Consider the following 20,192-nt stretch of genomic DNA (forward strand, 5'->3'; position numbering starts at 1 on the left):
CTTCCCTGCACTAATGTGGATGGTGCCTGCTCCCATCACAAGAGGGGTTTCCAGGGTGGATTCAGCTCAGTTGTTTCCAGCCATCTGGACCACACGCTGGCGTAAGGATGTCGGCTGGCCAGACTCTCCTTCCAGCCAACAGAGAGGAAAAGGAGTCGCCTCCACTGGGACACGTGCTTTATAGGGTCTCTCAACAGCAAAGACACCCCCTGAGAAGGCCCTCAAACAAGGCAGGTCTGGAGGATCAGAATGGGGTGTCCTGAAACTTGGGCCCTCATTAAGTGTCATTCTATCCAGCCAGTGAGAAGAGGCCCTCCCAGGGGGAAATGTCCTCCAGAAGGGAATGTTTCCCTCCTGGGACCATGAAGGGTGCAAAAGAGAGCTGCAGCAGTCTGGCCATGGGAAGTGTGAAGCAAGAAAGGACCTTTTCTTCCAAGGTAATTATGTGAAAGGCTAAAATTGATGAGGATGCACACAATATCCACTGGAAGTTTTGTGTTTCAGGAAGACAGCAGGCACTTCTGACCAGCAACACTTCATGTCATCGGAATCTCTAAAACCATTACATCATCGTTACATCATCATTATCAGTACATCATCATTAGCCACTGCTGAAACAGAAACGCTTCAAGGAAATAAAACCAAGAGGATGTAGGTGATGCGAAGAACAGTTTTATTTGTGTTTAAAGCAGAACACAAGAGCAAACCAGTGTCAGCAAACAGGCACCTCTTTCCAAACTGAAGTGCTTGGTGCTCCTCCAGCGGTGACACTCGGACCTGAGCATGTGCAAGGAGCCAGGAGGGCTCTCGTGCAGGGGAAGACTGTCCAGGAAGGACCTGGCTGAAGAACAGCAGCTCAGATGAACTGGGCACTTCACTTGCTTTTGCCTCAGTTATCAAGGGTGAGCAAGCTCTGAAACAGAACTGAGAGCTCAGCACCTTGCCACCGGCCCCAGTACACAGAGCAGCAGCCAACAGGCTGGGACATCAAGGCAGGGCCCAAGAGGCCTGTAGCAATGAAGCGGGGCACGGTGGAGATGTGGTACCTGCCCAAAGGCACCGTGTGCACTGCACATCCCTGTGAGTGAGCAGCTCCCTGGGCTCTGCTCTGGGACTCACGCCCAGGGCTTGCTTTGCACGGAGAACACCACTGACAACATGCCACGTGTCTGCTCACTGGTCTGCCTGAACCAAAGCCTCGCAACAGGGCAGAGCTTCCACAGCTTGCGTTAGCAGAAATCGAGACTCCAGCAATGAAGGGGGACCCCAACCCAGCTACCCTACGCTCTTTCTGAATGGCTGCACTACGGAGGAGAGGGAAGAAGGGAGTCTTTCCTGTGGCGCCTAGGCCACGATCTCAGAGGTGGAATCTCCACAAGGGAAGTGGATGTCTTTGGCAAGGCAGGGCCCATTGGGTTCCTTTCCAAAATCCACCAGGAAGTTCTTGTTCACGCACAGGCCTCCCTTCTCAGTGTCCACATCAATCTGCAGCATGACAGAGCCTTCCCTGCGAGTGGACAAGAGCGCAGCTATTACACACCAGCAAACCCCAGCCAGGCTGAAGCATTTGTGCTCTCCCCAGCTAAACCCTGGCTCTGCAGCTCCACACAGGCAGCAGCTGCTCCGTGCCCAGCCAGAGGCATTTGCAAGTCAATTGTGTGGGGAAGTCAACAGGAGGAAGCTGTGGGATGATGCGAGGAAAATCTGTCCCCCTGCAATCACCCATGTAACCCTGTAGCCCCCCAGATGAGGAACCCTCCCCATTCATAACACAGAGGCCACGCAAAAAAGGCCACTGCCTTCCCCATCATTTCTTACTTGATCAGGTCTGGGTAGAACTGCCTGTCCCATGTGCTGTAGAAGGAGTTGGTGACGTACAGCCTCTTGCCATCCAAGCTGAGCTGCAGCCTACTTGGGCCGCCGTACACTCTCTTGCACTGAAGGAACAACACACAGCAGGGATGTTACTGCTCCTCGCTCTGCCCAGCCAAGCACAGGCAGGGGCAGAAACCCTGGACAAAGAATTAGCAGAGCAGAGCCCAAGTGCAAAGGACACCCAAGGGCAAAGAGGGTGCAGAACTCACCTTGACCACCAAGGGCTCGGGCTGGCACTTCAGCTCTTCGTCTCTGCACACAGCAACAGGTCCACCTCTGAGGATGCTGCCTCCCACAAACACCTGTAAGCGAGGCAGGAGGAGATGTGTTGTCTGGTCATCTACCCACCACTAGACTCTGCTAAGGAAGACATCAGTGCAAGCCCTTCTGCCCCTGCCTTACCTGTCCCACCAGCCTGGGCTTGCAGTTCCTGGACAGCTCGTATTGGCGGATGTCTCCGTGCAGCCAGTTGCTCAGATACAGGTACTTGTCATCCCTCGAGATGACCAGGTCGACTGTGAAGGCTGGGGAACAGAAACAAAGAGCTCCAGAGAAGGCAGCATCAAAAGAAACGTGTCCTCATTGAGCCCCAGCTCTCATCTCACCACCTCAGGGGACACAAACCTGGCATCTTGCACATAATCCATCCTGCCACCTCCTTAGGCGGAATCCGGATCACCTCCTCCACTGCCCAGTTGTCTCTCTGCACAAGAGGCACAGGCACCATGAGTGCTCCTGCCGCTCACACAGAGCAAAGCTGCCTGGGGAAGGCTCCCACTGCACGCAGCTACTACACAAGCACTTGCCTCGCACTTGTAGAAGCGGTAGATGACGCCGCTCAGGGCACAGCTGACGTATCCCTCGGCAGCATCGGGGTTGTGCAGGAATTTAACACTCAGGGGCAGAGAGTCCTCCCCCAGGTCAAAGCACTGCGTGATGGTGCGGCAGGACAAGTTCCACACGTTCAGGCGGCGTCCATAGACCCCTGAGGGAAAGGAAAACCGAGTCACAAGAGGGGGTTCCTACGGGCATGAGCCTCTTCCCAGGATGCTCACAGACAGGGACAGCCATGGCAGCAGGAAGCCAGGATCAGCAGAGAAGCTGCTGTGAGGCAGGAGCAGTGAGAGCAGACAGGGACCAGCCTGACTTAAGGGCAGATGCTGCTCATCCTCTACCAGTCCCTGTCAATGGGCTGTGCGGAGAGAAACCTGCCTCTGCCCTTCTCCAGCTCTGGCAGCTTCTCTGATGGCATCGACACCCTCCCACCCCCCAGGGCCACTGGCTCAGCACTTGCACCCCTATTCCTTCACCTTTCTTCAAGTCGTCGGGATTAAAGCCATATCCCGCATGTTTGAGTGCGAATCCAGCAGTGCTGATCAGAACATTGTGGCGTGGCTGGTACCAGAATTCGTATCCGCTCGGGGGGGATGCGCACTCGTTTTCCCAGTTCCCCTTCAGCTCAAAGCTCTGTCCATCCAGCAAGATAAATCCACCTGGCAGACAGAAACGGGATGCGTGGGAAAGATCCCATACTCCACTTCCAAACCTGCCATTGGCTCAGGGAGCTACTCCAGGGCAAAGTACCTTTGGCGTTGCCAGCTGCATCTCCCACGTTAGCAATCAGAACGTCACCATTAGGCAGGCTGCGAGGCACGTTGAGGTACCCTTTGTTGCACTTCCAGAAGACATCCACTGGCTCAATCGTCTGGAAGAGTTCACACACACACACAGAGCCCTCAGCCTCCGAGTGCTCAGCTCAATGCACAAGCCCCAGCAGAGCCTTTGGCCATCAGAGGGTTCTCTTCTGGAGTCTCTGCCTTGCAGAGGAGCACAGAAGGCTCTGAGTTCCCCTCTACATAGACAAGAAGGCAGCAGCACCTAACTCAGTGTAACAGCTTGTCTGTCTGCGCTGTGGCTTCCAGTTATTAGACTCTCTCTGAAGGAAACAGGCACAGAATGGAACGCAACGATGCTGGGAGCCTCCCTTGCTCTGGAACCACAGAGCTGAGAAGGAAATGTGACCCAGCTCTCTACAATTAGGGTGGAAGAGAAGATGAGCAGAGAACCCTTCTTCCCTGTGTATTGTTCCAGAAGCACCAGTTCCCAACTCCTTCCCAGATACTTGTCCCTGGATCACCGTTGGCATACCTTACACAGCCTGGGAGCCCGGCACTGAGAACCCACATCCACCACGTAGATGCGGGAGGAAATGAAAGAGGGAAGAATCAGCTTGGTCCTTTGCACGCTGGCATTGTCAAAGCAGGTGCAGCCAGTGCTCCAACCCGAGGAATGCAGCTCGTCTTTGAGGTTGGGCACGGGCAGGCGGTGGATCACCTAGGCAGTCAAGGCAGAGTTAGGGTAGCACAGGGAGCAGGGACAAACGGGCACCCTAATGCTGCACATACTTGTGTCTTGGGAGCCTCCACCTGACTGGACCTGGCACTGCCTCTACAGACTCCGGGAGGACAAGGGCGCTCCTTGCACTGGGCACTGCTCTTTGTTAGCGAACTGTGGGCAGCTGAGGAATGGGAGATTCTTGCAAGAATTCCTTACCCCGTGCAACTGCAACTCAGGAAGTCGTGTGTAGGAAGAAATGATGATTATCATCTTGATGGAAGTGATGCATTGCTCTGCAAAGGCCTCCTTAGGAGGTATCTTAAAATGTGGTAAAAAACTTTCAGAAGACTACATTGGCTTTAAAGTACTTAAGCTGTTGTAGTGATGGGCTCTCAGGTCATACCCTTGAAGTAGCTAACCTGCTTTTGCAGCCTTCAGACACAGGTGATTGCCCACTCCCTGTGTAGGATGAGAGCAGGCAGGGTGGTACAGCACACAACAGAACATCTCGGACTTGGCAGCACCATAGAAACATACTGAACTCTGCAGAAGGACACCCTCAACCACCTGGGTCACTAGAGACCATTTTAATCTCACTGGCAGCACCAAATACTCTGGAAGTGAGTTGGGAAGTGAGTCAGAACCAACTTGTCCCCGGGACACAGAGATGCAGATGATGCAACTAGAGCCAGGCATAAAGGGAGAGTTGAAGGAGAGCAGAAAGGTGAGATTCTCAGAGAACAGCATCCCTGTCCTGCACATAACACCAGTGGAGAAGCAAGAAATAGACCTGTCTCGACAAAATTCACAAGGCAGCTCCCAGAGGGGTTTTGCAAGACATAACCACGATGTAGTGGAAAAAAGCGAAGCCAGAGCAGTTCAAAGAAAAATACAGGGAGATAAGAAGTTGCAAGGCATAACCAGGATGTAGTGGAAAAGAGTGAAGCCAGAGCAGTTGAAAGAAAAATGCAGGGAGATAAGAAGTTGCAAGGCATATCCAGATTAGGGGCTGTCAAGCACCCTGATGTTCCCCAACAAAAAAGAGTGAACGTCCTGAATCCGAAGGCTCTCCAGAAGCACAAAGCAGCAGCTGGTCACCAGTCACCAGTCCCATAAAACCACAGCCAAGACAGGTACCTGGCCGTAGGATGGAGATGTGGGGTTGAGATCCACAGTGGCAAGGAAGTCAGGTTGGTCAATGCATGTTTCCCTGTAGGTACAGGTCACGTAGGCAACCTCCTCCCTAGGAGCTGGGTACAGAGAAAGCTGTGTTAAATATCTCATGAACCATCCACAAAGGAAAAGAAAAGCTTCCACAGCCTCTCAGACAGGACAGAACTTCTTTTCCTGGATGCTGCACTCTCCCTACTCATAGTTGAACTAGAAGATCCCTTCCAGCTGCAACTATTCTATTCTCTTCTGTTCCATTCCTCCTTGATCACTGACAACTGTCCAAGGCTGCCTCCTTTACTGACCTTATCTCTTTACCGATCTGTTCTCGTATCTCTGGATGGAGAGAACAACAAACCTGGATCCCACATAGTCCAAGGTTTGTCCCGCTGGGCAAAGGGACCCAGCATACGCAGCACCCAGCGGTGGTCTCCACCAGCACAGAGTCCTTCCCCAGAGCACCCATTCCCAGCACGCTCGGGAGGACTTGCCTTTCACAGTCTCCGGGCAGGTGGGGTACTCGTAGCACTGAGTTCTGCATCTGTCTGGTTTGAGAAGAAGAGAAGAACAACATGAGAAATGTCCATCCTAAAAGGTGCCGGTTCAGAAGCCTCTGTCCCACCTGAGGGACCTTCTCCCACCCCAGCTGTCAATGATGACCACTGTGACCAGCAGCTACCGTTGTTACGGCACTGACAGCACAGATCCAGGAGAGGAATCCTCCCTAGAGTGCCAGCAAGGCTGTCATGGATCAAACCACAGCTCAGTTCCCTCCTGCCCCATCTGAGCCTCCTCCTGATCCCCTCCCTATCAGCACTGAAGGAGCGAGAGCCTCCACTGAGCACCACGCCAGGACTGAACATCTGGCCTGGAAACCGACTCTGCTTTCTTCTCTCCCTGATGATGCCCCAAAGGAAGGGGAGGCTCCCTCAGCATGGATGCTGCAGCCACAGGCAAGAAGCTTTCCAAGGCCAACAGAAGCCCCCAGCAGCAGATGGGGAGCAAGACAAAAGGAACCTTTGGTACCAGTGGGACAAAACGCCCAAGCTGAGTCCCACCTTTCTCCTTCCTGCAGCGCTCAGAGGAACAAACCTACCGGTCCCAGGTGGGACCCACTTCCAAGGTGGGATGCCTGGAGCCTCCAGACAGGGGCTGGAGACAGAGGCAGGAAGGAAGAACAAGGCCTGCACCACTGAGGGGAGGCTGCAGAGCATCTCTTACCCATGCTGAAGGTGATGGTTCTGGTTCACTCCTCAAGAGCAGAGCTGCTGGAGCTGGAGGTGCAGTTTGCTGCCTGCCTCGTTGGAGTGGGCTGTGCTGTGCCAAGGCTGCTCTGAGGGGGCCTTATATACAAGGCAAAGGGGTGGGGGGAGAAAGCAAGATGCCAAGGGAGGAGCATCACTCCTAAGTGTTTGGGAGGTGCCAGACCAGCACTGTGGCTTGTTTCCGCATTGCCAACCACCAATCTAGGGGTAAAATCTGCTGCTCCATGCAGGTCTCTTCCTTAAACACAACCTCCTCTATCTGATCCTGGGGCTCTGGTGATTTTCAGTTGACTTCTCCAGGCTTGGAGGCCTTCAGAGCCCCACGAGAAACAAGGTAATTGATGTCCCCCCCCATACCCAGCTTCCCACCAGCCAAATGTGCAGTGGCTGCAAATTCCAGGCGAGGCATGAGAAGCCCTCAGATCATCAGCCCCACCAGAAGCCTCCTGCAGCGTACAAGCTTGGAGTACACCGAGCTCACCAAAGGCACTCTGAGATCTGGACCCTGACAGAAGGCACTTCCCTGTCAAGGGCTGAAGGCACCATGGGCTCAGCTGGAAAACATCAGGCTAGGAATGGGTGCCTCCCGTATTTCCATACAATCTGTGCAGCACCTACAAGGGCAAGACCCGCTGCTGCCTCTCAGGGTGGCATCTCCATACGGGAAAGTCAGCCCACCTCCAGCAAATGCAATCTCCAGGATTCAGGACAACGCAGCCGAGTAGAACAGTGCCCGAGCAGTTCTTTTCTCACCACTGGTCAACGGGCACCCGAAGCCCCAGTGCAGGCACTAACACTGCAAAGAGCCAGGCACCAGTGCAGTTGAGTTTCACACACTGGACTCAGCTGTTAGAGAACACCCAGGGGAAGAGCAGAGATCTCTGGTAAAGGGCCTGAGGTGTTGGAGAGAAGAGCTTTGGAAGAAGGGTCCTCTCCTGACGTCCCCACGAGCCTCGCTACCACCGACTGCCGAACTAAAGCAGGAAGAAGACACCAAGCACCATAGATCATGAACAAGTGTCACGTCTTGTGGCAGAACTCCTCAGTCAGCGGGCACATTACATGGATAAGTAATTGCTCCAACGCTGGAATGCAGAATCATCTGACAGCACCATTAAGATCACCCTTGGGAGATCTCTATCACAAGAGATGTCAGTTTAGCCCGTCTCCACTGGGCTGTAATTATATGGCTTCCAGAGCAGCACTTTAAATGTGGGATGGGTGGCCACAGGAGCAGCCCAACGCTTGTCTGTTCAGTCGGTGAGGAACATCAAAGTGCTGCATTGCAAGAACCTGGGATGCATTTAGCAGAAAGCCAGCTCAACAATTTCAGTGCAAGGGGCAAAGGGAGAGAGAAGAGGGACTGTGACTTACCACAGCTGGACACTTCATGCCCCCAGTCGATGTAGGGTTACTACTGACAGGCTGCGTCCAGGTACATCAAGGTTCACTATAAGGCAAGGAGAAGATGTTAAAATAATCTCATGGATGAAAGCAGAAAGCCTGCAAAGTAATGGCCCCAAGTTCTGTGTTACTGACTGTGCAAGAAGTCTAGATCCTGGGCAAGGGTAATGCCATGGAAAGAAGTTCTGTCCTCATATCAAATCAGATGTGTAATGGAGACACTTCTGCACGGCTCTTCTACTGTTTTAGAGCAGCCTGTTAAACTGAGCAAAGTCTCCAGCTAGAACTTGGAAGACCTCGACAGAGAAACCTTCCCTGGCTGTCAGAAAGACCAGCAAATGTAGAGAAGGAACTGCAAAGGATGCCAGAAGAAAGAGACATCAAAGAGCTACGCTGCATTAAGCCAAATGGGATTAAGGCACTGGGCTCCACTCTGGACTTTGGGTGTAAGTGTAATTCAAGGTTTAATGTGCACAGAACTGGAGACTCAATGCAAGACCACTGCAGATCCACACTGGACAAAACACAGACTGCAGGGCCAAGGCAGCAACACCAGAGTGCTGAACACTTTCCCACCCTCACGGCTCTATGAATGTTCACACTTCAGCTGTGTGAGGCCAGCAGCACGCTGAAGGTGACGGACACAGCAAAGCCTCCCAGGGCTGCTCGCTGCGCTCGGAGCCTCGCAGGGTATCATGATATTTAGATTTGCCCTGGATTTAGAACAGGCACAGCCCTTTCCCACCAAACTCCTATCGCAGAGAGACGTGGAGGCAGCTGAGATCAGGCTTCCTGCAGAGCAGAGCACAGAGGCTCCGTGCTGCTTCGCAGGGACAGCTTCCAGCCTGAGCCTGCCTCCTGCAGCACTCCTGTCAATGCTCTGCTTCACAGACTGACACCCCCACAGGTCATAACCTTCCACGTGGGTTTGGGGCCATACCTGCACAAGTGGAAGCAAAGAATCTACCCCTATCACCAGTTTTCAGGGACAAACTCTTGCATGTGTCCCAAGGGCAGCAAGCTTGTCTTGGGCTCACAAAAGAGGTGCCAGTGTTGGGAACCAACCACCCTTCTGATCATCACCAGGCAGATCTCAAGACCTTACACCTCAACGATCAGAAGGAAGGCCAGGAGCAGCTCCATAGCCGGAGCTAACTGTCCTCCTCAGGCCAACTCAAAACAGCCTTTCCCTATTCCCTGCACAGAGCTCACCACTGCTCTCCCCTGCTGCTCTGAGTCCATAAGAGGCAACTTCAGGTGCTCAGCTGATGCCTTCTGTCCATGCTCCTGCTGTCACGATGTGCATGGCTCACTGCACCGTCTTCTTGCGCCTGCACACCCTGTAATTAAAAGCTTCATTAGCCTTCTACTCATTAGCTAAGTTTGCTGGTCATCCTTGTTGGCTTTCCTTGGTGACGTCTTTGGCATCCCTACAAAACCAAGCTCTGGGGTGTAGAGTTTTCTAATTAAAGCTGATAGCAGGAAGGATAAGAGCAGGCTCAGCAGCACCAGCAAGCGATGGTTAGCGGAGAACACAATCACTGTGGCTGCTCTGGGCCCAAGGAAAGCTCCCCATGATGGGCAGAGATGGGAGGCCATGACATGGAGAAGCAGTTGGGGCTTCTCAGGGCAGCCCACACAGGGCCAGGAGCTCCTCCCCTCCTCTCGCCCATTTCTGCCAGCCCCGATAGGGAAGGACATGCTATAATTCTGATAATGGGCAGCCCAAGGTGATGTAATGCAGGGCAGACTGGCACAGCTCACTCAGTGTGGCAGGAGGAGTCCTTGCTACATCAGGGACACCACGTCTGCACTGAAAACCCAAGCAAGAACAACAGGGTGCTCAACACCTCGGTACAAGCTTGGTACAAGCCTGCAGGGCAGACGCACATCTCAGACCAAAGGCAAAGGCTGGCCCAAGTGCCTGACTTTGCAAAGCTCAGACCCACCACCCTGGATCTCTCCATCTCCTCACTGAGCAGGGACAAACCAAATGTCACAGGGCTGCACATAAAGAGCCCTTCAGCTCAGCACTTCAAGAACCATCTCCATGCACAGGCTGCAAGGTTTGCTGCAGGGGACATCAGCGTTGCACAACTCCACTTCTTGCTCCTCCAGGCACCTCCCTGCCTCTTCTCCACTACAGTTTGAGCTGCCCCTTCCCCTTCATGTGAGCATTTGCTGTTGGAGCAGAAGTCATAGAATCATAGAACCATAGAATGGGTTGGGTTGGAAAGGACCTTAAGATCATCCAGTTCCAACCCCCTGCCATGGGCAGGGACACCTCACACTAAACCATGGCACCCAAGGCTCTGTCCAACCTGGCCTTGAACACCGCCAGGGATGGAGCATTCACAGCTTCCCTGGGCAACCCATTCCAGTACCTCAGCACCCTCACAGTACAGAATTTCTTCCTTAGATCCAATCTAAACTTCCCCTGTTTCAGTTTGAACCCGTTACCCCTTGTCCTGTCACTACAGTCCCTGATGAAGCGTCCATCCCCAGCATCCTTTTAGGCCCCCTTCAGACACTGGAAGCTGCTCTGAGGTGTCCACGCAGCTTCTCTTCTCCAGGCTGAACAGCCCCAACTTTCTCAGCCTCTCCTCATACAGCAGGTGCTGCTATCTGGAAGGGAAAATTAAAGGTTCATCTGAAAAGAAGACACAGGCAGAATGGAGCACGCAACGGCTGCAGTGTCCACATGGTTTTCCAGGACATCAGTTTCCAGTCCTGTAGCTGAAGCCTCATCTTAACTTGGTGTGCTAACAAGCAGTCGCAGGGGAAGGGGCACAAAAGCCTGGCCAGAAGCAGGGTGGCAGTGGGATCAGCTACAGCCGGGCAGAGCCCTGCAGAACCCACATCCTCAGGTTGTGATTGCAGACAGCGTGGCAGGAGCACTGACTCCAGGCGGCCGCTGAAGGGCTCTGCCACCCGCAGCCACAGGACATGGGCCTGAGTCACTGCTCGGGCACGGGCTTTTCTGCCGGATCAGCTCCTTCATCCAACTCCTCCCACAACCGCAGGATCGCTCCATCTGACACCAGAGGAGTGGCAGCACCACGCAGCCGGGGAGGATGGATGAGCAGGACCTGCTGCTTCTCCTGCTCCAGACCTCTGCCGGCACACAGGCATTGGCACCCTCCCTTGAGAGTCCCTGCGAGCACTGCAGAGCAGACTCCCGGCTTGCCACAAGTGACTTTGATTCACTGCAGGAGCCGGTGATCAAACCAGGATTATGGGTGCTGAGCCGTTCAGCTGGACATTTCAGGTTCCTCTCCAAAGACTCACACTTGTCTGAGTTTCTGGTCAGTCTGTATTCATCCTACTATGGACATGAAGGCAGAATATGGATCAGTGGTTTGTTCACCCATAGTAAAACTGCCTAATCTATACTCTTTTCTACTCTGCAGTATCTGTTACTCCCATGCAAAATACATTAAGAAACAGCCAGAAAGTTACATTCGCATCCTCTGGCAACATCCCTTAAAGAAAACAAAGGTGACATTCACACTCAGATTCAGCCCAGCTTCTAAACACTGACAGGAGCAAATGCCACAAAAGCACAGCAAAAAGCATCCAGGAGGGCTTCGACATCTCAATCTCCATCTGCAGCAGAGATTGTGGGGAGGAAATCAAACGTGTGGGTCGTGTGCTGCTAAGGCCTGAGGATAATTTGGGATTATTTCTTGCCTCTGCTGCTATCTGGAAGGGAAAATTAAAGGTTCATCTGAAAAGAAGACACAGGCAGAATGGAGCACGCAATGGCTGCAGTGCCCACATGGTTTTCCAGGACATCAGTTGCCAGTCCTGTAGCTGAAGCCTCATCTTAACTTGGTGTGCTAACAAGCAGTGCAGCCTAACGATGCCCTCCACCACTCATGAAACTCCGTCCTCCCTCCGAGCTGTGCCCCAGAACAAAGCACTTTTGGGGGGCCCGTGAGAAGCATGAAGGAAGTAAATGGACTTGTATTCTTCCAAGGTAAATAAAGCTAAACCTCAGACAGATCTTCTTTATGTCCTCATTTTTGCAGCCTCCAAACTAATGATGGCTTTCGCTGCCAGTTGCACCCTTGTGAAGATGCTCAAGGCCTTGATGGGAGTAATGGGAGGATGTGTGGATGTGCAGCTGGGTTTCGGAGGCAAGAGCTTGCTGTGCTGCGTGGCAAACAGGCTGACACAGCAGGATGGGGTTTGACATCCTATGCAGCACATGATAAGCAGGAGGATGATTCACAACTCCAGTAAGCACACCTTGGCTTTTGTGAAGAGAACAGTCTGCTGAGATGGGTAGGGGACTCAGGTCATTCTGCCAACATCATATGAAGTGAATGCAGAGAACTTTGGGTGAAAACCCAAACTTTGCCTCAGCTGTGGTAAGTCCATGCGAAAGGATCAAGTTGAAAGCAATATTCTCACCAATGGCAAGCCAGCCACTTAACAAACACAAGGGATTTCACTGAGTGTCTAATAGACGTGTTCCTTCAATCCTTCACAGTATCTTAAAGTAAGCCCTACTAAACCCAAACAGTGAGTTTGGGTGATGACAACACTACACTGCTTTGACAAAGCATGTTTGGTTGGGGCAGAAAACCCTCAAATGGTGACAAGTTTCCCTAGGAACATGTGCCTGCAAGAATGCAGACCGAAAAAGAACGAGTAAAGATAATTTGTACTGGAAAACTCCAGGAAGACAAACAGGCACTTGTATAACCTGTGCCATGTCGTAGGGATTTGCAAATCCCTGATCTTAGCGTTAACCACTGCTGGCATTTGATTTCCTCTGAAATAAAAATGAAATGCTTCAAGGAAATAAAACCAAGAAGGTGTAGGTGATGCGAAGAACAGTTTTATTTGTGTTTAAAGCAGAACACAAGAGCAAACCAGTGTCAGCAAACAGGCACCTCTTTCCAAACTGAAGTGCTTGGTGCTCCTCCAGCGGTGACACTCGGACCTGAGCATGTGCAAGGAGCCAGGAGGGCTCTCGTGCAGGGGAAGACTGTCCAGGAAGGACCTGGCTGAAGAACAGCAGCTCAGATGAACTGGGCACTTCACTTGCTTTTGCCTCAGTTATCAAGGGTGAGCAAGCTCTGAAACAGAACTGAGAGCTCAGCACCTTGCCACCGGCCCCAGTACACAGAGCAGCAGCCAACAGGCTGGGACATCAAGGCAGGGCCCAAGAGGCCTGTAGCAATGAAGCGGGGCACGGTGGAGATGTGGTACCTGCCCAAAGGCACCGTGTGCACTGCACATCCCTGTGAGTGAGCAGCTCCCTGGGCTCTGCTCTGGGACTCACGCCCAGGGCTTGCTTTGCACGGAGAACACCACTGACAACATGCCACGTGTCTGCTCACTGGTCTGCCTGAACCAAAGCCTCGCAACAGGGCAGAGCTTCCACAGCTTGCGTTAGCAGAAATCGAGACTCCAGCAATGAAGGGGGACCCCAACCCAGCTACCCTACGCTCTTTCTGAATGGCTGCACTACGGAGGAGAGGGAAGAAGGGAGTCTTTCCTGTGGCGCCTAGGCCACGATCTCAGAGGTGGAATCTCCACAAGGGAAGTGGATGTCTTTGGCAAGGCAGGGCCCATTGGGTTCCTTTCCAAAATCCACCAGGAAGTTCTTGTTCACGCACAGGCCTCCCTTCTCAGTGTCCACATCAATCTGCAGCATGACAGAGCCTTCCCTGCAAGTGGACAAGAGCGCAGCTATTACACACCAGCAAACCCCAGCCAGGCTGAAGCATTTGTGCTCTCCCCAGCTAAACCCTGGCTCTGCAGCTCCACACAGGCAGCAGCTGCTCCGTGCCCAGCCAGAGGCATTTGCAAGTCAATTGTGTGGGGAAGTCAACAGGAGGAAGCTGTGGGATGATGCGAGGAAAATCTGTCCCCCTGCAATCACCCATGTAGCCCTGTAGCCCCCCAGATGAGGAACCCTCCCCATTCATAACACAGAGGCCACGCAAAAAAGGCCACTGCCTTCCCCATCATTTCTTACTTGATCAGGTTCGGGTAGAACTGCCTGTCCCATGTGCTGTAGAAGGAGTTGGTGACGTACAGCCTCTTGCCATCCAAGCTGAGCTGCAGCCTACTTGGGCCGCCGTACACTCTCTTGCACTGAAGGAACAACACACAGCAGGGATGTTACTGCTCCTCGCTCTGCCCAGCCAAGCACAAGCAGGGGCAGAAACCCTGGACAAAGAATTAGCAGAGCAGAGCCCAAGTGCAAAGGACACCCAAGGGCAAAGAGGGTGCAGAACTCACCTTGACCACCAAGGGCTCGGGCTGGCACTTCAGCTCTTCGTCTCTGCACACAGCAACAGGTCCACCTCTGAGGATGCTGCCTCCCACAAACACCTGTAAGCGAGGCAGGAGGAGATGTGTTGTCTGGTCATCTACCCACCACTAGACTCTGCTAAGGAAGACATCAGTGCAAGCCCTTCTGCCCCTGCCTTACCTGTCCCACCAGCCTGGGCTTGCAGTTCCTGGACAGCTCGTATTGGCGGATGTCTCCGTGCAGCCAGTTGCTCAGATACAGGTACTTGTCATCCCTCGAGATGACCAGGTCGACTGTGAAGGCTGGGGAACAGAAACAAAGAGCTCCAGAGAAGGCAGCATCAAAAGAAACGTGTCCTCATTGAGCCCCAGCTCTCATCTCACCACCTCAGGGGACACAAACCTGGCATCTTGCACATAATCCATCCTGCCACCTCCTTAGGCGGAATCCGGATCACCTCCTCCACTGCCCAGTTGTCTCTCTGCACAAGAGGCACAGGCACCATGAGTGCTCCTGCTGCTCACACAGAGCAAAGCTGCCTGGGGAAGGCTCCCACTGCACGCAGCTACTACACAAGCACTTGCCTCGCACTTGTAGAAGCGGTAGATGACGCCGCTCAGGGCACAGCTGACGTATCCCTCGGCAGCATCGGGGTTGTGCAGGAATTTAACACTCAGGGGCAGAGAGTCCTCCCCCAGGTCAAAGCACTGCGTGATGGTGCGGCAGGACAAGTTCCACACGTTCAGGCGGCGTCCATAGACCCCTGAGGGAAAGGAAAACCGAGTCACAAGAGGGGGTTCCTACGGGCACGAGCCTCTTCCCAGGATGCTCACAGACAGGGACAGCCATGGCAGCAGGAAGCCAGGATCAGCAGAGAAGCTGCTGTGAGGCAGGAGCAGTGAGAGCAGACAGGGACCAGCCTGACTTAAGGGCAGATGCTGCTCATCCTCTACCAGTGCCTGTCAATGGGCTGTGCGGAGAGAAACCTGCCTCTGCCCTTCTCCAGCTCTGGCAGCTTCTCTGATGGCATCGACACCCTCCCACCCCCCAGGGCCACTGGCTCAGCACTTGCACCCCTATTCCTTCACCTTTCTTCAAGTCGTCGGGATTAAAGCCATATCCCGCATGTTTGAGTGCGAATCCAGCAGTGCTGATCAGAACATTGTGGCGTGGCTGGTACCAGAATTCGTATCCGCTCGGGGGGGATGCGCACTCGTTTTCCCAGTTCCCCTTCAGCTCAAAGCTCTGTCCATCCAGCAAGATAAATCCACCTGGCAGACAGAAACGGGATGCGTGGGAAAGATCCCATACTCCACTTCCAAACCTGCCATTGGCTCAGGGAGCTACTCCAGGGCAAAGTACCTTTGGCGTTGCCAGCTGCATCTCCCACGTTAGCAATCAGAACGTCACCATTAGGCAGGCTGCGAGGCACGTTGAGGTACCCTTTGTTGCACTTCCAGAAGACATCCACTGGCTCAATCGTCTGGAAGAGTTCACACACACACACAGAGCCCTCAGCCTCCGAGTGCTCAGCTCAATGCACAAGCCCCAGCAGAGCCTTTGGCCATCAGAGGGTTCTCTTCTGGAGTCTCTGCCTTGCAGAGGAGCACAGAAGGCTCTGAGTTCCCCTCTACATAGACAAGAAGGCAGCAGCACCTAACTCAGTGTAACAGCTTGTCTGTCTGCGCTGTGGCTTCCAGTTATTAGACTCTCTCTGAAGGCAACAGGCACAGAATGGAACGCAACGATGCTGGGAGCCTCCCTTGCTCTGGAAGCACAGAGCTGAGAAGGAAATGTGACCCAGCTCTCTACAATCAGGGTGGAAGAGAAGATGAGGAGAGAACCCTTCTTCCCTGTGTATTGTTCCAGAAGCACCAGTTCCCAACTCCTTCCCAGATACTTGTCCCTGGATCACCGTTGGCATACCTTACACAGCCTGGGAGCCCGGCACTGGGAACCCACATCCACCACGTAGATGCGGGAGGAAATGAAAGAGGGAAGAATCAGCTTGGTCCTTTGCACGCTGGCATTGTCAAAGCAGGTGCAGCCAGTGCTCCAACCCGAGGAATGCAGCTCGTCTTTGAGGTTGGGCACGGGCAGGCGGTGGATCACCTAGGCAGTCAAGGCAGAGTTAGGGTAGCACAGGGAGCAGGGACAAACGGGCACCCTAATGCTGCACATACTTGTGTCTTGGGAGCCTCCACCTGACTGGACCTGGCACTGCCTCTACAGACTCCGGGAGGACAAGGGCGCTCCTTGCACTGGGCACTGCTCTTTGTTAGCGAACTGTGGGCAGCTGAGGAATGGGAGATTCTTGCAAGAACTCCTTACCCCGTGCAACTGCAACTCAGGAAGTCGTGTGTAGGAAGAAATGATGATTATCATCTTGATGGAAGTGATGCATTGCTCTGCAAAGGCCTCCTTAGGAGGTATCTTAAAATGTGGTAAAAAACTTTCAGAAGACTACACTGGCTTTAAAGTACATTTTCTTCTAAGCTCTTGTAGTAATGGGCTCTCAGGTTATACATACACCCTTGAAGTAGCTAACCTGCCTTTGCAGCCTTCAGGATGAGAGCAGGCAGGGTGGTACAGCACACAACAGAACACCTCTGACATGGCAGCACCATAGAAACATACTGAACTCTGCAGAAGGATAACCTCAAGCACCTAGGTCAATAGTGAACAATTTAATCTCACTGGCAGCACAAAATACTCTGGAAGTGAGTTGGGAAGTGAGTCAGAACCAACTTGTCCCCGGGACACAGAGATGGAGATGATGCAACTAGAGCCAGGCATAAAGGGAGAGTGGAAGACAGTAAATGTCATGGATCTAGCACAAAGAGGGAGCAACTGGTCCCTGTTACATCAGTCCCATAAAACCACAGTCAAGACAGGTACCTGGCCGTAGCATGGAGATCTGGGGTTGAGATCCACAGTGGCAAGGAAGTCAGGTTGGTCAATGCATGTTTCCCTGTAGGTACAGGTCACGTAGGCAACCTCCTCCCTAGGTACTGGGTACATAAAAAGCTGTGTTAAATATCTCATGAACCATCCACAAAGGAAAAGAAAAGCTTCCAAGGACTGAACTGATTTTTCTAGAAGCTACAACCTCCCTACTCATAGTTGAACTAGAAGATCCCTTCCAGCTGCAACTATTCTATTCTCTTCTGTTCCATTCCTCCTTGATCACTGACAACTGTCCAAGGCTGCCTCCTTTACTGATCCAAAGGTAAGAGAACAACAAATGTGGATCCCACATAGTCCAAGGTTTGTCCCGCTGGGCAAAGGGACCCAGCACACCCAGCACCCAGCGGTGGTCTCCACCAGCACAGAGTCCTTCCCCAGAGCACCCATTCCCAGCACGCTCGGGAGGACTTGCCTTTCACAGTCTCCGGGCAGGTGGGGTACTCGTAGCACTGAGTTCTGCATCTGTCTGGTTTGAGAAGAAGAGAAGAACAACATGAGAAATGTCCATCCTAAAAGGTGCCGGTTCAGAAGCCTCTGTCCCACCTGAGGGACCTTCTCCCACCCCAGCTGTCAATGATGACCACTGTGACCAGCAGCTACCGTTGTTACGGCACTGACAGCACAGATCCAGGAGAGGAATCCTCCCTAGAGTGCCAGCAAGGCTGTCACGGATCAAACCACAGCTCAGTTCCCTCCTGCCCCATCTGAGCCTCCTCCTGATCCCCTCCCTATCAGCACTGAAGGAGCGAGAGCCTCCACTGAGCACCACGCCAGGACTGAACATCTGGCCTGGAAACCGACTCTGCTTTCTTCTCTCCCTGATGATGCCCCAAAGGAAGGGGAGGCTCCCTCAGCGTGGATGCTGCAGCCACAGGCAAGAAGCTTTCCAAGGCCAACAGAAGCCCCCAGCAGCAGATGGGGAGCAAGACAAAAGGAACCTTTGGTACCAGTGGGACAAAACGCCCAAGCTGAGTCCCACCTTTCTCCTTCCTGCAGCGCTCAGAGGAACAAACCTACCGGTCCCAGGTGGGACCCACTTCCAAGGTGGGATGCCTGGAGCCTCCAGACAGGGGCTGGAGACAGAGGCAGGAAGGAAGAACAAGGCCTGCACCACTGAGGGGAGGCTGCAGAGCATCTCTTACCCATGCTGAAGGTGATGGTTCTGGTTCACTCCTCAAGAGCAGAGCTGCTGGAGCTGGAGGTGCAGTTTGCTGCCTGCCTCGTTGGAGTGGGCTGTGCTGTGCCAAGGCTGCTCTGAAGGGGCCTTATATACAAGGCAAAGGGGTGGGGGGAGAAAGCAAGCTCCCAAGGGAGGAGCATCACTCCTAAGTGTTTGGGAGGTGCCAGACCAGCATTGTGGCTTGTTTCCACCTTGACAACCACCAATCTAGGGGCAAAATCTGCTGCTCCATGCAGGTCTCTTCCTTAAACACAACCTCCTCTATCTGATCCTGGGGCTCTGGTGATTTTCAGTTGACTTCTCCAGGCTTGGAGGCCTTCAGAGCCCCACGAGAAACAAGGTAATTGATGTCCCCCCCCATACCCAGCTTCCCACCAGCCAAATGTGCAGTGGCTGCAAATTCCAGGCGAGGCATGAGAAGCCCTCAGATCATCAGCCCCACCAGAAGCCTCCTGCAGCGTACAAGCTTGGAGTACACCGAGCTCACCAAAGGCACTCTGAGATCTGGACCCTGACAGAAGGCACTTCCCTGTCAAGGGCTGAAGGCACCATGGGCTCAGCTCAGCAAGCCTGGCTCAGAGCAGCGTCTACCCCGAAAGAAGCCTCTCTGAGCTCTAAGGCCTGCAAAGTGGGGTGCAGCACAGGCTCAGGAGAGGGAGGGGGCTCCAACACACTGAAATCAGGTGAGGAGCTGCTGACATCTCCCAGACAGCTGGAAAACATCAGGCTAGGAATGGGTGCCTCCCGTATTTCCATACAATCTGTGCAGCACCTACAAGGGCAAGACCCGCTGCTGCCTCTCAGGGTGACATCTCCATACGGGAAAGTCAGCCCACCTCCAGCAAATGGAATCTCCAGGATTCAGGACAATGCAGCCGAGTAGAACAGTGCCCGAGCAGTTCTTTTCTCACCACTGGTCAACGGGCACCCGAAGCCCCAGTGCAGGCACTAACACTGCAAAGAGCCAGGCACCAGTGCAGTTGAGTTTCACACACTGGACTCAGCTGTTAGAGAACACCCAGGGGAAGAGCAGAGATCTCTGGTAAAGGGCCTGAGGTGTTGGAGAGAAGAGCTTTGGAAGAAGGGTCCTCTCCTGACGTCCCCACGAGCCTCGCTACCACCGACTGCCGAACTAAAGCAGGAAGAAGACACCAAGCACCATAGATCATGAACAAGCGTCACGTCTTGTGGCAGAACTCCTCAATCAGCGGGCACATTACATGGATAAGTAATTGCTCCAATGCTGGAATGCAGAATCATCTGACAGCACCATTAAGGAAGCCCTTGGGAGATCTCTATCACAAGAGCGAGCCTGTCTCACTGGGCTGTAATTAATGGCTCTCTGGTTCCAGAGCAGCACTTTAACACGTGGCAGCACACACGGAGCAGCCTCGACCTGGCTCCAGTGCCCACCTTTATGCAGTTTCTTAACTAAGCAGTGCATTACTCAGGTACGTGGATCAGTTTGCCAAGTGCTTTGTTTCAGGTAGTGGAAGAGGGCAAAATGTCTAGGCTTTTTATGCAGGCTTGTCCTCCCTCCTTCCACAAAGAGGGGAAATTTCAGTTTCCAGAATGGTAGGATACATGGCCCTAACATGTGCTCCGGGCACCGTGGACCGGAGGATGCTCACTGTAGGCCACGCAGGCATGACAGGAGGATGCAGCTGCAGCGCTGGTCCAGCAATGAGAACTACAAATCCAGCTCAGACCAGCAGCTGGGACA

The 20,192-nt window shown here is 53.3% G+C and overlaps 2 protein-coding genes across 2 annotated transcripts; both read right to left on the reverse strand.

The window, feature by feature from the left end:
* Nucleotides 1-1,344: 1,344 nt before the first annotated feature.
* LOC308230255 (methanethiol oxidase-like) lies at nt 1,345-8,039 on the reverse strand (the record flags this gene model as incomplete). The annotated part of the gene is given in 13 exon segments (XM_080634868.1): nt 1,345-1,507; nt 1,819-1,937; nt 2,085-2,177; nt 2,278-2,399; nt 2,500-2,578; nt 2,682-2,860; nt 3,186-3,368; nt 3,460-3,580; nt 4,024-4,209; nt 5,350-5,462; nt 5,874-5,968; nt 5,970-6,028; nt 8,022-8,039. Coding segments are annotated over 13 exon segments (1,530 nt in total).
* A 5,530-nt stretch (nt 8,040-13,569) lies between these two features.
* On the reverse strand, nt 13,570-18,435 carry LOC308230256 (methanethiol oxidase-like; the record flags this gene model as incomplete). The annotated part of the gene is given in 14 exon segments (XM_080634869.1): nt 13,570-13,732; nt 14,044-14,162; nt 14,310-14,402; nt 14,503-14,624; nt 14,725-14,803; nt 14,907-15,085; nt 15,411-15,593; nt 15,685-15,805; nt 16,249-16,434; nt 17,221-17,333; nt 17,702-17,796; nt 17,798-17,856; nt 18,307-18,362; nt 18,432-18,435. Coding segments are annotated over 14 exon segments (1,572 nt in total).
* Between the last annotated feature and the right edge of the window lie 1,757 nt (nt 18,436-20,192).

The sequence above is a fragment of the Psittacula echo genome (genome assembly GCF_963264785.1).
Source record: "Psittacula echo genome assembly, chromosome: 26".
Taxonomy (NCBI): domain Eukaryota; kingdom Metazoa; phylum Chordata; class Aves; order Psittaciformes; family Psittacidae; genus Psittacula; species Psittacula echo.